Source organism: Tympanuchus pallidicinctus, unplaced genomic scaffold, assembly GCF_026119805.1.
Source record: "Tympanuchus pallidicinctus isolate F22 unplaced genomic scaffold, pur_lepc_1.0 scaffold15, whole genome shotgun sequence".
NCBI classification, from domain to species: Eukaryota; Metazoa; Chordata; class Aves; order Galliformes; family Phasianidae; genus Tympanuchus; species Tympanuchus pallidicinctus.
In genome coordinates this window covers 7045899-7058297 of record NW_026294669.1, presented here as the reverse complement: position 1 = coordinate 7058297, position 12399 = coordinate 7045899, and the positions used below count along the sequence as shown (strand labels likewise).

Below are 12399 nucleotides of genomic sequence, written 5' to 3'. Positions count from 1 at the left end.
GTATGCCCAGATAGAAGGAGCCAGGAGAAAACAGCCAGCTTTACAAGGCACTTGAATGCGTGCTCCATTCCAGCTCCTCACCTGTCTGCAGATACTGTACCAAAGCAGAAATGAAACAAGATGGTACAGGATGCATGAAATGTGCAACTGAAGCAAGGAATGATTGCAGCCTTTTTGAGTCTTCATCCCATCTCAATTCACAATCCCTTTTCTTTTTGAAAAATTGAGGAGACATGCACTGTGTTAAAGGACATACTAACAAGAACAACAAAAAAATTGCTGCTGAAGGAGAGCATTTTCTGAAACAACTTTCACTAAGACCACTCCTTGGTCTTTTAGTTCAGAGCCCCATCACCTTGCTTCCTTCACAAACAAGAACTTTCTAAGAAAGCTGCAGCACTGCAGTGGCAAAGAGAGAAGTCTGGAAGAACTCATACATTTCATATAGTTAGACATAGTTAATTCATGCTGAATTATCTTCACTGCATAAATGCCTGTGCAAACGACAGACTTTAATAGGCCTTCAAAGCTGACACACTATTTATCACTGATTACATTTTTAAAATCAAAGTAACTATGCCTTTAACAGACATGTTTAGATTAAGACTGACACTAACTCAGTATATCAGTTTAAGTCACTTGCAATTATGCAGGTGCTTGGGCAGCCTGTATTTCTGTCAGTTAAAGCTAAATTGAGGCAGAGAGCCCATATCTGCACTGAATAACGAAGCCCTTGTCCCAGGGGACAGATACTGCTTCTCAAATGTAGAATATTCCCAAAGTTTTCCTCTCTGCACTGTAACTGTGTGATCTCTTCTTGCTGCAAAAAGGTTGTCACAGTAATAGTGTAAGCATAAAATCTTGCTGAGAGTTTGTATAACAGCTAACATGCCCAGGAGGTCCAATAAAGCTTTGTGAAAAACTTCAGTTATACACATATGATTTCAGAAGTGTATCAATATTGTTTTAATGTAATTTTATATATATCTACATATAATCACTATGCAAGGGTTGATGCATGTCCATAATGAATTGTACTTTTTGTACATAGCTTGCTACCATTAAAAAAAAAAAGTTATCTTGATGAGTGATGAAAGAAGAAAGAAAATATTATTGTACAAAGGAGTTCACGTTATTTGCTGCACCTCACTAATATTTCAGTTTTTGAAGCACTCCAAATACACAGAGAAGTTATCAGGAATTTTTTTTCCTGCTTTGTAAAAGTTTTACAGCATTTGATCAAACCTGCTGAAGTAAATTAGATGGCATTTCATGAGCAGCCAACTAAAAATGCTGAAGGCACAAAGGAGTTTTGATATCCGGGAAATCACAATTAATTTCAACTATATAAAATGGAATAGGAGCCTGCACGAACCATTTGTTATTTGTCACCTGTTTCATTTGATTAGAAACGTATGGTATTTATCAGTCCGTAGAGTGGAAATAGAATTTGCTGTAAATGATAAAGAATGTAAAAAGATTACAGGTATAATATACATACATCCTTCTTATCAAAGAGTATGATAGCTCTCACTTGGGCAGACTACCAAGTCTCTATATTATACTGATTTTTATTGTTCGGTGAGAAAATTTCTAGGTTAAACAGAAGTTAAAAGCTAAAACGTACTACAGACATTTATTTGACAATACAATACAGCACTCAAGAATAAGAAAATAAATTGTAAATACAACTCCACTGATAAGGAATTCATTTAAAGGAAGTTCTTTCTGAAACTGAACCCTTGTTTCCCACTTAAAGCTGATAATTTGCCAGTCAGTATCCAACAGACCAAGATGACTGCAGCTTTCCTCACTTAGACAGAAATTCTAGAAGAAAACCACCACTCACCTCATATCTACCAAAACAGTAATCAACAAGGACAGAAAAAAAAAAAATTCTATGGATGGAACAGGAGCTGTTTTTGCCCATACAGGAAAAGGCAGAATTTAAATCTGTGATACTGTACAAATACTGACTGGACTATCCATTCAGTTATGTGCTGATAGACAGTTTTTTCTTTTTTTCTCTTCTTTCACTGCAACTTAGCTTGGACTTATTCAATGTTTTTTTGTTTGTTTGTTTGAATGTGACCAGTCAAGAGAAGGTACTCATCAGAAAATCAAACAAACTTCTGACTCAAAGCATTTGTATAATAAAAACACGACACCACTTGCTCACACTTTTCCCTAGATGAACACTGTGAACTACCTTTAAATACACATATATACAGTCCCTTATTACAAGAGAGGCAGCAGTAAGATAGGCAGGGTGGAAGGATAGAAGTTCTAACAGACTAGGCTACATCCTGGCACAAGCAAAACTTGTCAAAAACCAAACTGAATCAATAAAAAACAAAGTAATAAAAAGAAATATAATTTTTAAAGTGCTGATATGAATGAAATAATAATTAAAATTACTAATGGAATGGGTCTCATATTTTCATTTAATTTTAGTATGTCATTTATAGGCAGCCTTCAGACTCTACAGTGCACAGATGGAGGACCAACTTCACTACGTATTTTACTAGAATCGCGCATTTTATTAATTGTGGATCTTGCAGTAATATCTAATCATGTAAAGTAAGATTAAAGATTCTGACACTCACTTCACAGGAACTAGCAAACAGCAATTCCCTCCTTTTTGTACAGATTAATAAAATATTTAAAGTAATTAAAGTAATTAAATTGCATATACTAAAGGATTCAAACTGTTAATTGCATATAACTAAAAAAACCGTAACAATTAATAAACCACAGAGTCCTTGACATCACTATTTACATTCCTCAAGACAAAAACAAATGCAAGAATACGTGCCATTAAGCAACACGCAATCAACAACATTTTGTTTTAATTATCTTAGACCACAATTAATGATGGTTCTGCAGTTCATCTTTCTACTTTGATAGCTACTTAGACTATGTGTAGATTAATTATTGATGTATTGGAATTCACTAATATATGTTTTTAACAAGCCTCTGCATAACACTGACATCAGTGAGGATATCTGTTCACTCACCTTCCAGGTCCAGATTCTGTCAGGCTGACATGTTATTCTACGTATCTGGGCAATTTGCCACAACTGATAAAGGCTGTGACATTATTGAAAAACTTCCTATCACCTGAGGATTTGCTACTCTTTGCATCTCTTGCCAAATTTAGATTCATGTGTGCACAGTCTTCCCTGATCCCATCTCTGCACATCTAGACATCATCCCTGTACTCTTCTCAGGCCACATATCCCTGCTTCCAGTGCCTGTACTTTTTTTTCTTTACCTCTGTTTGACCAGCAGGTCTTTCCTCAGCCATGTGGGCATCCTGCAGAGCAAGTCACTCCTAAAAAGCTTGTAGCCCTTGACTGCAGCATTCCAGTAGTGTGATTCATCCCACCACATTCCATGACGGCAATCAAGTCATCATTTTGTAACTGCACTGTGGTTTCCAACTCTTGCTTGTTTCCCGTTCTGCTCTGGTGTAGAGGCACTTCAGCTGGACTACTGGACACATTACCACTGTAGAGCTCTCCCTCACATCTTTGTGACAATTCATAGGTACTTCCCCATTGCTTCCTAAAGTGGCAGTGTTCCCTAGCTCTCCTCTGTCATTCAGATATACAACCTCTTCCCCAGCTGAATCTAGTTTAAAACTCTGCTAGTAAGTCCAGCCAGCCTGTTGCCAAGAACACGCTTGCCTCATAGATGCACCCCATGCAGTATCAACAAGGTCCTGAAGTTTCATTCAAGGTTATAGAACCTAACATGAGTATAGGTGAGCTGTGAAACATTAGATTTATACTACATGGGAGATTCGGTGAGAATAAATAAATATGGCAGGGGGCAGAGTGGGCTTTTATGTGTGAAACTGTTGTGTTTCTTACCTCCAGAGCTTTCAAACGCTCCAATAGCAATTTTGTCTTTTCTTTTTCCTCTTCAGCGCTGTTGCTTTCACTTCTTGAATCTTCATCTGCTGCTGTGTGATTTTTTTCCATGCCTTCTTTGCATTTCCTACTGTCTTCTGACAGTTTTTCCTGAAACAATTTTTTTTAATGTCATTACTCACAGGAAGAAATGAAGTTAACTATACAGCTATCTTCAGATCTCCCTTCATACAAACTAAAAAAAGACAGAGGAAGTTACTACTTATTGTACTTACTAAATGAAGTCACGAAGGGCTTGTTAAATACGCTGCTAGGCCAATTCAACAAAAATGTATACAGAAATGAACTACTACACTTACATTACAGTTAGACTACTAATCTCTTTTTAATAGAATAACTTGAATTTTCTTTAAAAGTTGCAATGAAAATTGAACATACTATCTTTCAATGGAAACACTGAGATACAAAGTAGTTTATTACTAAGGAAAAGCAAACATCATGGCTGATATATTTAACTTTTTCATCATCTTGAGCTAATATTTGATCTGCTAAATATTGGGCTAAAAACCAAATTATTATCCAAATGCTGATTTTAAGATCCATGCTAATATACAACTGACAGCAAAATTTTTGGAAGTGCCCTCACTTCTTATAGGACAGTCAGATTGGGTATTATTAGCTGCTGCTGTTTAATGGCTGTTAAGTTTTAAAAAATGTCTATAAAAATCCTAAGATTGAATGCTGAATCGCTCTAATACCATTAATTATACATCAAAGAGCAAGTAAAATATGAAGATTACAAGCAGAAAACAAAAATTCTATCTAAGCAAAAAAACATGTATTTTCACAAAGAACCAATCTAACTTGAATAACTGCAAATATCTGATAACTCTTCAAGAGCAAAACAGTGTCTTAACCAAAATCCGTAAACACAAATGAATTACAAATCAGCACTGTGAATCATGTTTAGCCTCATCTTTTTAAAAATTGAGCCAGATTAGAAATGGACTACTAGCATGTTAGAACTTAAATCAAAAATCAGTTTTACAAGTTATGGGCTCACTCAGTCAATATTCTGACACCAACCATGAGGCACAGAGCCTCAGAAAGTTTACTTCAAAGAGCCATTCCATCAGGTATCTGGCATTACTGTTGTCATGATCACAAAGGAACCATAAGTATAGTCATGTTTTATTCTTGCTTGCTACTCCCTGGCACAGTGATAGAGCATCTATAAAAGAGCCATTAAACCATTTTCCCTTCAAGTTATCTTGATGAGAGCATTTCAATGAACTCAAAACCTAATTTAACATAGGTACCTCTTTGTTGTATTTCAAACACAAACAGTTATTTTTAGGGGAGAGAGAGAGAGAGAGAGAGACGCATACTGGATGTGGCTCACATACATAGAAGAGATAGAAGAAAGTATAGCCTGTGATATTTCATCACAGAAGGGGGAGTACTGCAACTTCAATCAGAGTAAATCCCCAAAATCTATCACCTAAGGAAGTAACCCATTCATCTTCTAATTACAACATCTGATGAACTTGGCACAGTAGTGGCATATTCAAGAATAAATATCCTGTGATATCCTATGATGTGCACAAGAATATCTCTAAATATTTAATACTGTTACCTCTGCTTGAATGTGTTAAGTACAGCTCACAATTTACTAACAAACCAGTGTATATCATGAACTCTATCTGGAAAAGCTGTAGAATAAATATAACTGGTGCTTAAAATCAAGTTAAGGGGAAGGTTTCAAAGGCTTTAGGTAGGACAGATTCCTGCTAATGTCAAAGAAAGCTGCTGCAAGGAGGAGGCAGAGAAGGGCAGAAGAATCTTCCAAGAGGAAATACAGATCTCCTGTATGATGTCAATTAGTGAAAAATGGGATAGAACAGCTTGCTCTTTTTTTCCCCCTAGGTTCCTACACTGCTTGTGTTACCACTGTTTGAAACTTCTAAAACATCTCTGTTGTACGCCTCATGTACTGAACAATTAAATTCGGGCTGGATTTGCAAGCTGAAGAGTAATATACTCTCAGGTCAGACGTACAGAAAGGCAGAGCAAACGCTATCCTGCTGATCAATGCAGTTTCAATTCTATGAAGAGGTTCCAGGTAGAAACTGTGCTCTGGCAGTAAGCTGGGCAGCAAAAATAATAGCAATGAAAGACAAACCACAGCCCCACTCTTGATCTCCCCAGAGCAATTAGAATTCAAGACTCAAGCCTATACTGATATGCGAACAGCCTGATGAGAATTCTACAGTAAAGCTTCATTGACATCTCTAATGTCAACAAAGAGACAATATGAATATGAAATATTCAAATCTTTCTATAAGGAAACCAGGATTATGCTCCTCACTGCAGACCTGTTCCCACTGAAATTAATGAGAAACTTACTATCTAATCCCATCTTGCAGAAGCTCCTCAAGCTGGTTTAAACTGTTGCAGCTTTCCTGAAACCAACAATATGGTGCAAATCTACAATGACATCCTACTCTGACCATTATTTCTATATACTCAGTTTGCTCTATAAATCAAACAAATAGTATACTGATGAAGAACCCTTTGATCAAACACTGCAGGTTCTACAGCCAATAGAAAACAACAGATGAAAATACAGCTGGCATCCTGGAAATGGCAAGCTTTCTAGAATCAATGGGAAGATATAAATCACTGAAGACATTGATCTATGAAGCCATATAATGCAGCGACCTGACTGAGACTCATTACAAAGTTGGTTTTCAGTTAGTTGAAGTAGAAAATAACAATAAATTAAGAGAGCAGGGAATAATAATTTTCCTGGAGTATGTAGGAATATAAACGTTTAAAGCCAGTCTTGCCCACCTTTCAGAGCACTGGACAAGAAAGTGTTTCCACTTTTTATAAATAAAGGAATGACCACAGTGATAGGAAAGATCATATGGAAACTTGCAAAAAGATGAAAGACACCAAACTAGTTATTTTAGAAACCACCACCTCCTTTTTACCAGATAGGCAATAAGCTCAGCCTTTGGACTCAGCATTACTCACTGGGAGCTGAGTTCAGCGTCCTTCCTTCGAGAAGTCATCTTTCCAAGGAACAGACAAATGTTGAAGGGATGCTTAGCCAGCTATTTGTTACCTACTGCCACCTCAAAACTGTACTTTTAAAGTTTCATTGGTAATATCTTGGCTTGCTATTCCTTCCCTTTCTTCATTCTTAAGTTGCTATTTAGGAATTACAGCATACACACTTGCAAAGGTGGAAAAAATGAATTCTGTTTAAAATATTTCAATTTAATCTACAAAGTGTCAAAACAAGAAGGCTAGAAGTCTGATGATGCAAAGAATAATTAAAGAAAAAGCTCAAAAGAAATCTGTTCTAGATTTCCTTTTGTACAATGAAAAAATGATCAGGCTTTAATTGGAATCAGGGCTCTTCTCTAGTAGTAATGACAAACACATTATGTGAAATGATCACATAGCTCCTCAGGCACCTCACATTCCAACTTTTCCTAATTTGCAATTTTACAATGCAGGAATCACCTATACAAACTAAAAACCTTTAAGAAAACAGAAATCTTTAACACTGTTAACCAAGCTGCCACAAGAGGAGATCTCACTGAACACATGAAAAAAACAAGCAGCTGCAGCACAGCCTATGCTATAGCTGCCAGCATGAGAAATGGAAAGTCTCTCACTGAGGAAGGAAGGACCTCATGCACCAACACAGGCCCAGAAACAACTGCACAGAAAGGTATCTGACAGTAGGGAGCAGAGAAGACAGAGGCAAGGCTTTTCTTGGAAGTTGCTTGTTGAGAAGATCTTTTTGAACACATTAGAACACGATCAAGATCTTTTTTTAACATGAAGGTTGATAAATGGTCACTGGAACAGGTTATCCAGAGGGTGGTGAATCAGAGACATCACAAAGTTCACTGGAGAAGTGGCTGCAGTAATATAACATGTTATAAATGAATCTGTACTTTACAGTACTGATTTAAACAGCAGTATCTCCCAAGGTCACGTCACAAAATTCTGCTTGAGCCAAACAAGAATTTTAAAACGATTGAGATCTTTGAGATGCTGATTTTCTCAATGAGCATTTGATGATGACTTGTTTGTCTGGAAGTTGACAAGTAATAATTAGAAATGGCATCCTTACTTACAGAAGCTAAAGATCATGCTCCTATGATTAACACAAATTCCTCCACAAAAGTGTAGCATTTTGGATGCAATATAGTAAAGATCTCTCAAACTATCTCTGTACCCATTTACAATGTCAGATTGTGATGCTAGAGTTCATTTTTTCTTTTTAAATTCCTTTTAATTCTTCAACTTCTGAAATGTATATGTATATATATTGTATATTGTACATATATGACTTCACAAGGGTTACAAATTCTAATTATTCTGATTAATGCCTGCATTTTTCCAAATAGCACACTAAAGTCACACACACACAAGAAAAAATATATGTAAAACACATATTAACTTAGTGCTTATGATTGCTTAGAAACACTTCAGAAAAAACTGAGCATTTTTTGCAGATTATGTAGTCAGTGGAATCATGTACCCCAGAATCCAGCCAGTGTGGAGCCCAAGCTCAGTGCTTCAAACCATTTAGCACTTCCCATGAACATGTCTCAGAAGCTTCCCCAAGCCTTTCAAAAAAAGGTAGGCACTGTACAGTGTCTTGGATTTCACTAACTCAATTGGTAATCCAGGTAGATTCCTTTAGTTATACTTTTAACACTTTTCCTGCTGTCACAAAGGTATGCTGTTAACCTCCAAAACCTGAGCTGCAATTTACAAAACCATATACAGAATTGTGTATGTGATAATAAATTGTAAATTTTGTTTCTTGCAAGGCCATTCTATAGTCTTGATATATTCATAGTCTATGTAGTCAGTGTATTTTCACTGCAGACCTCCTAGTGTTCAGCACTATTCTTCATTGCAAGTGAGCGATATGAAAAGAGAATGTTCAGACTGCCAATGTAGATAAAAATAGTAGATGAGAGTTTCTTTGTACTTGCACAAAAAAACAGCCCCAAGCTATGCACAATGAGCTCAAACAATCTGACTGCACAAACTGAAAAAAGGCAGCAAATGCTCCAAGGACTACTGACTTAAAATTCTAAAAAGGTTTAAAATGTTTTCCAGCATCATCCTGCTCACCTTTCTCTCCCTGACACAATCTTTTTTCTTTTCTCATGATGAATTGCTTAATGTGGCTCAATGCCTCTTAAAAATGACCTTTGACACTTTTGTCGTACATTCTGATGTGTTTTATAACCTGTTTCATTTAGTCAAACCTTAAGTACAGAAAGGACAATTGTAAATTAAGTCAGAGCAATGTGAAGTAGGAGTGATGAATTCACAGTCTCCTATTAGATGCTCCGTACAGGACCAGTTACTGATGTAACTTTGACATGAATATGGCTATCTGCAAAATATATATTTTTTTTATTTGCTTCATTTGCAAGTGGCAGTGCGATTAAAGCATGACCCATGTCTAGAAAAACTAAAAACTGAGTAGTTCATTTAAAATCTTAAAAAATTACATACAACCAGATGGCACTGTCTAAATGATTTCTCATACAAAGCTATTGAATACGACACGACTTTTACCCAGTTTACCTGTATCTATGTATTCAGCTGTTCTCGTGTTTCATTTCCTTCCAGTGGAAGCACAGACTAAAACATGGTTTTAGTTTTGCTTTGGATAGAACATCAGCAAATACAATAATTATACATTTTTGTTTACCTAATAGCTCTTGTTCAGAAGAAGCTGACAAAAATTGAAGAGAAGGAAAGGAATGCACGTATATCAGAATGTTTTACAGAATCATCCCAAACTCTTCACAGTCTAACATTACCACTGTCAGGAAAAACATAGAAGTTTTTGTTTTACATCTCTGGATTTGACTTACAGATCGAACATAGTGAGCAATAACGCTCCCTAGATTAAATATGGGTGATGCAAAAGAGAACAAAGTACTTTCTTTATGTTTCTGATACGAGCCTCCTACCACTCGTTTATCAATCCAAACGTTCTACATATTATTTTTCTCTCAAAACATTCAATCCTACAGGCTATCGCCCCTACTGAGCATTCTGTAATCACACTAGTAAACTTCCCAATGATGCTTTCACTGGCTGTTCCAAGCATCACAAATACGTATTTTAGACAAAGTTTGGATCAAGAGGACTGTAATAAAGAAAGCCTTCACAGTAATCACTAAAAAGTGAACTTAGCAGACCAGTAAGAGTAGATGGAATGTCCTCTTCAGAGGTACCCATCTGAAAGTCAGTCCAAGATATCGAAGTGAGCTACTCCAACCTATGGCCAATTATTGCTGTTGACACCATCCTGGCTTTAGTAAACGGACACACACATTATCAGCATCACCCTCCTCCCTGGCACTTCAGCTGTCAAAATCAGTGACAGTTCTGAAGTTGACACTTGCAAGGCGGGCCTCAGGCATGGGATGGGAGGGCAATGCTCAGTGTGTTTGTTTTCTATCGCCTTTTCCAAATGGAACACTTCAGCAACGTTCAATAGCAATGACACTGGCAGAAAAAGAAAGGTATTTCAAGAGCTAAGCTGTTTCTTCCTCATATGTGTATATGTGATATTATGAGAATACACAGCAAGAATTTTTATGGAGATACTCTCCTTACTAATTGGTTCGTTAGTACCACTCTTCAAGTAATCATCTTTCATCTCAGCAAATCTATACGCAGCATTTTAACTTTCCTCAATGAGTCTGTAAGTGCTAAACCAACTATACTAGACTATTAAAATACCTATCCTTGACTGAAGTGCCAACAAGCCAAACTATTCTGAAAATTCATTTGGTAAATTCTATGTAATTAAGGCAATAGAATTACTCTGGATTTAAATTGCTAGAAAGAAGCCTATTTTTATTCCCTTCGCAACCCTTTCACATTTTGTTTTTAATAATGTCTTTTTACCACTTGGATGAAGGCCAAATTGCTCTTTTTAATGAAATGAAACAGTTCAAATGCTCTTTGTTGGTAGTGGTTTGGTTTTTTTTTTCCCCACAAGAAAGTTCCCTTAGAACTTATACTTGTTGATCCAGTTTTCTGTACATGGTTTCTTTTGGGAATATCACAAGTAACTCTAAAGAACATATCTGAAGATGAGTATTAACAAATGTTTTAGAATGAGAGCAATATATTAACTAACTAGTTCACACCGTGAGCTCAAGTACTGAAGCTGACCTAAGAGACCTGGGCAATTTGGAAAAAAAAAAAAAGAAAGTATATTATTACATAATCAGTTTTTTTCCTTGATTAGTAGTGCAAATCATTTCCAGAATAAACATATCTGTACTGGTATACCATTATGTCCATTCTTATGTTTAAATAATTTTCAAAGATAATGTGCGCTTTGGCCCACAAAGCCAACTGTATCCTGGGCTGCATCCAAAGAGGGTGGCCAGCAGGGAGAGGGAGATGATTGATCCCTTCTGCTCTGCCTTTGTGATGCCCTGTTTGGAGTACTGCAACCAGGGCTGGGGCCACCATCACAAGAAAGATGCAGAGGTGCTGAAGCAGGTAGAGAGAAGGTCATGAGGATCACGAGGAGCACCTCCCCCACGAATACACACTGCAGAGATGTCTCTTGGGAGACCTCACTACAGCCTTCCATCACCTAAAGGAAATCTACAAGAAAAACTGCAGAATGATTCTTTAACAGGGAGTGTAGTGACAGGACAAGAGGGAATGGTTTTAAACTAAACGAGGGTAGGTTTAGATTAGATATTAGGAAGAAGTTCTACACTATGAGCGTGATAAGGTACTGGAACAAGTTGCCCAGAGAAGTTGTAGATGCTCCATCCCTGGAGTGCTTAAGGCTAGGTTGGATGGACTTCGAGCAACCTGGTCTAGTGGGAGGTGTCTCTGCTAAGGCAGAGAGTTGGAACTGGATGGGCTTTAAGGTCCCTGCTAATCCAAGCCATTCTACGACTCTATGGCTTGACCTTCAGCATTGGAATACCAAGGAACACAAACTGGAATTCAAATGATTGATATAAATGGTCTCTATTATTTCTTATTCATTATCTTCACTCAGAACTAGGTAGATAAAGATGGTTCTTATTACTGGCAAGATCCTCTTGCTCAACCAGAACCTTTTCAGTATTAGCCCTGGATGGGCAATCAGGGTTAGGTCAACAAAACACTTCTGCAATCTGACATGGATCCAGATAGACTTGGGACAGGCCAGACTGTCTCATTAAAATCTTTTGGTCAAGTGCCAGGAGACAGACTTCAGACCTGGGAGCTCTGAAAGCAGCTGCCAGATGGAAGCTGACAACAATTCCATGGGGATCCCACTGCTCCGTTCAGAGTCAGAGCTGGGCTGGAAGTAGAACTGGGTGCCACGGGAAGCACACTGCAGCAGGCCAACAGATTGGCCTTTGTATTCAAAGATTTTGGCATCTCTCCACACAGCAGAAAGATTATCTGAAAACTAATAGCTGCTGTGAACTCCAGGAGGTTACTG

At 37.2% G+C, this 12399-nt stretch overlaps 1 protein-coding gene across 9 annotated transcripts in view; it reads right to left on the bottom strand.

Annotated features, from left to right (window-relative positions):
* The window catches only part of NCKAP5 (NCK associated protein 5), a 377529-nt gene that overhangs the window by 122866 nt on the left and 242264 nt on the right, over positions 1–12399 (bottom strand). For all 9 annotated transcript variants that reach the window (XR_008204905.1, XR_008204904.1, XM_052676201.1 and 6 more), the window contains one exon: positions 3876–4025. Coding sequence is in view for 7 of the 9 variants with exons in the window: in XM_052676201.1 (XP_052532161.1) it covers positions 3876–4025 (150 nt within the window). In the remaining 2 variants the exon portion in view is untranslated. The remainder of the gene's footprint in view (positions 1–3875; positions 4026–12399) is intronic.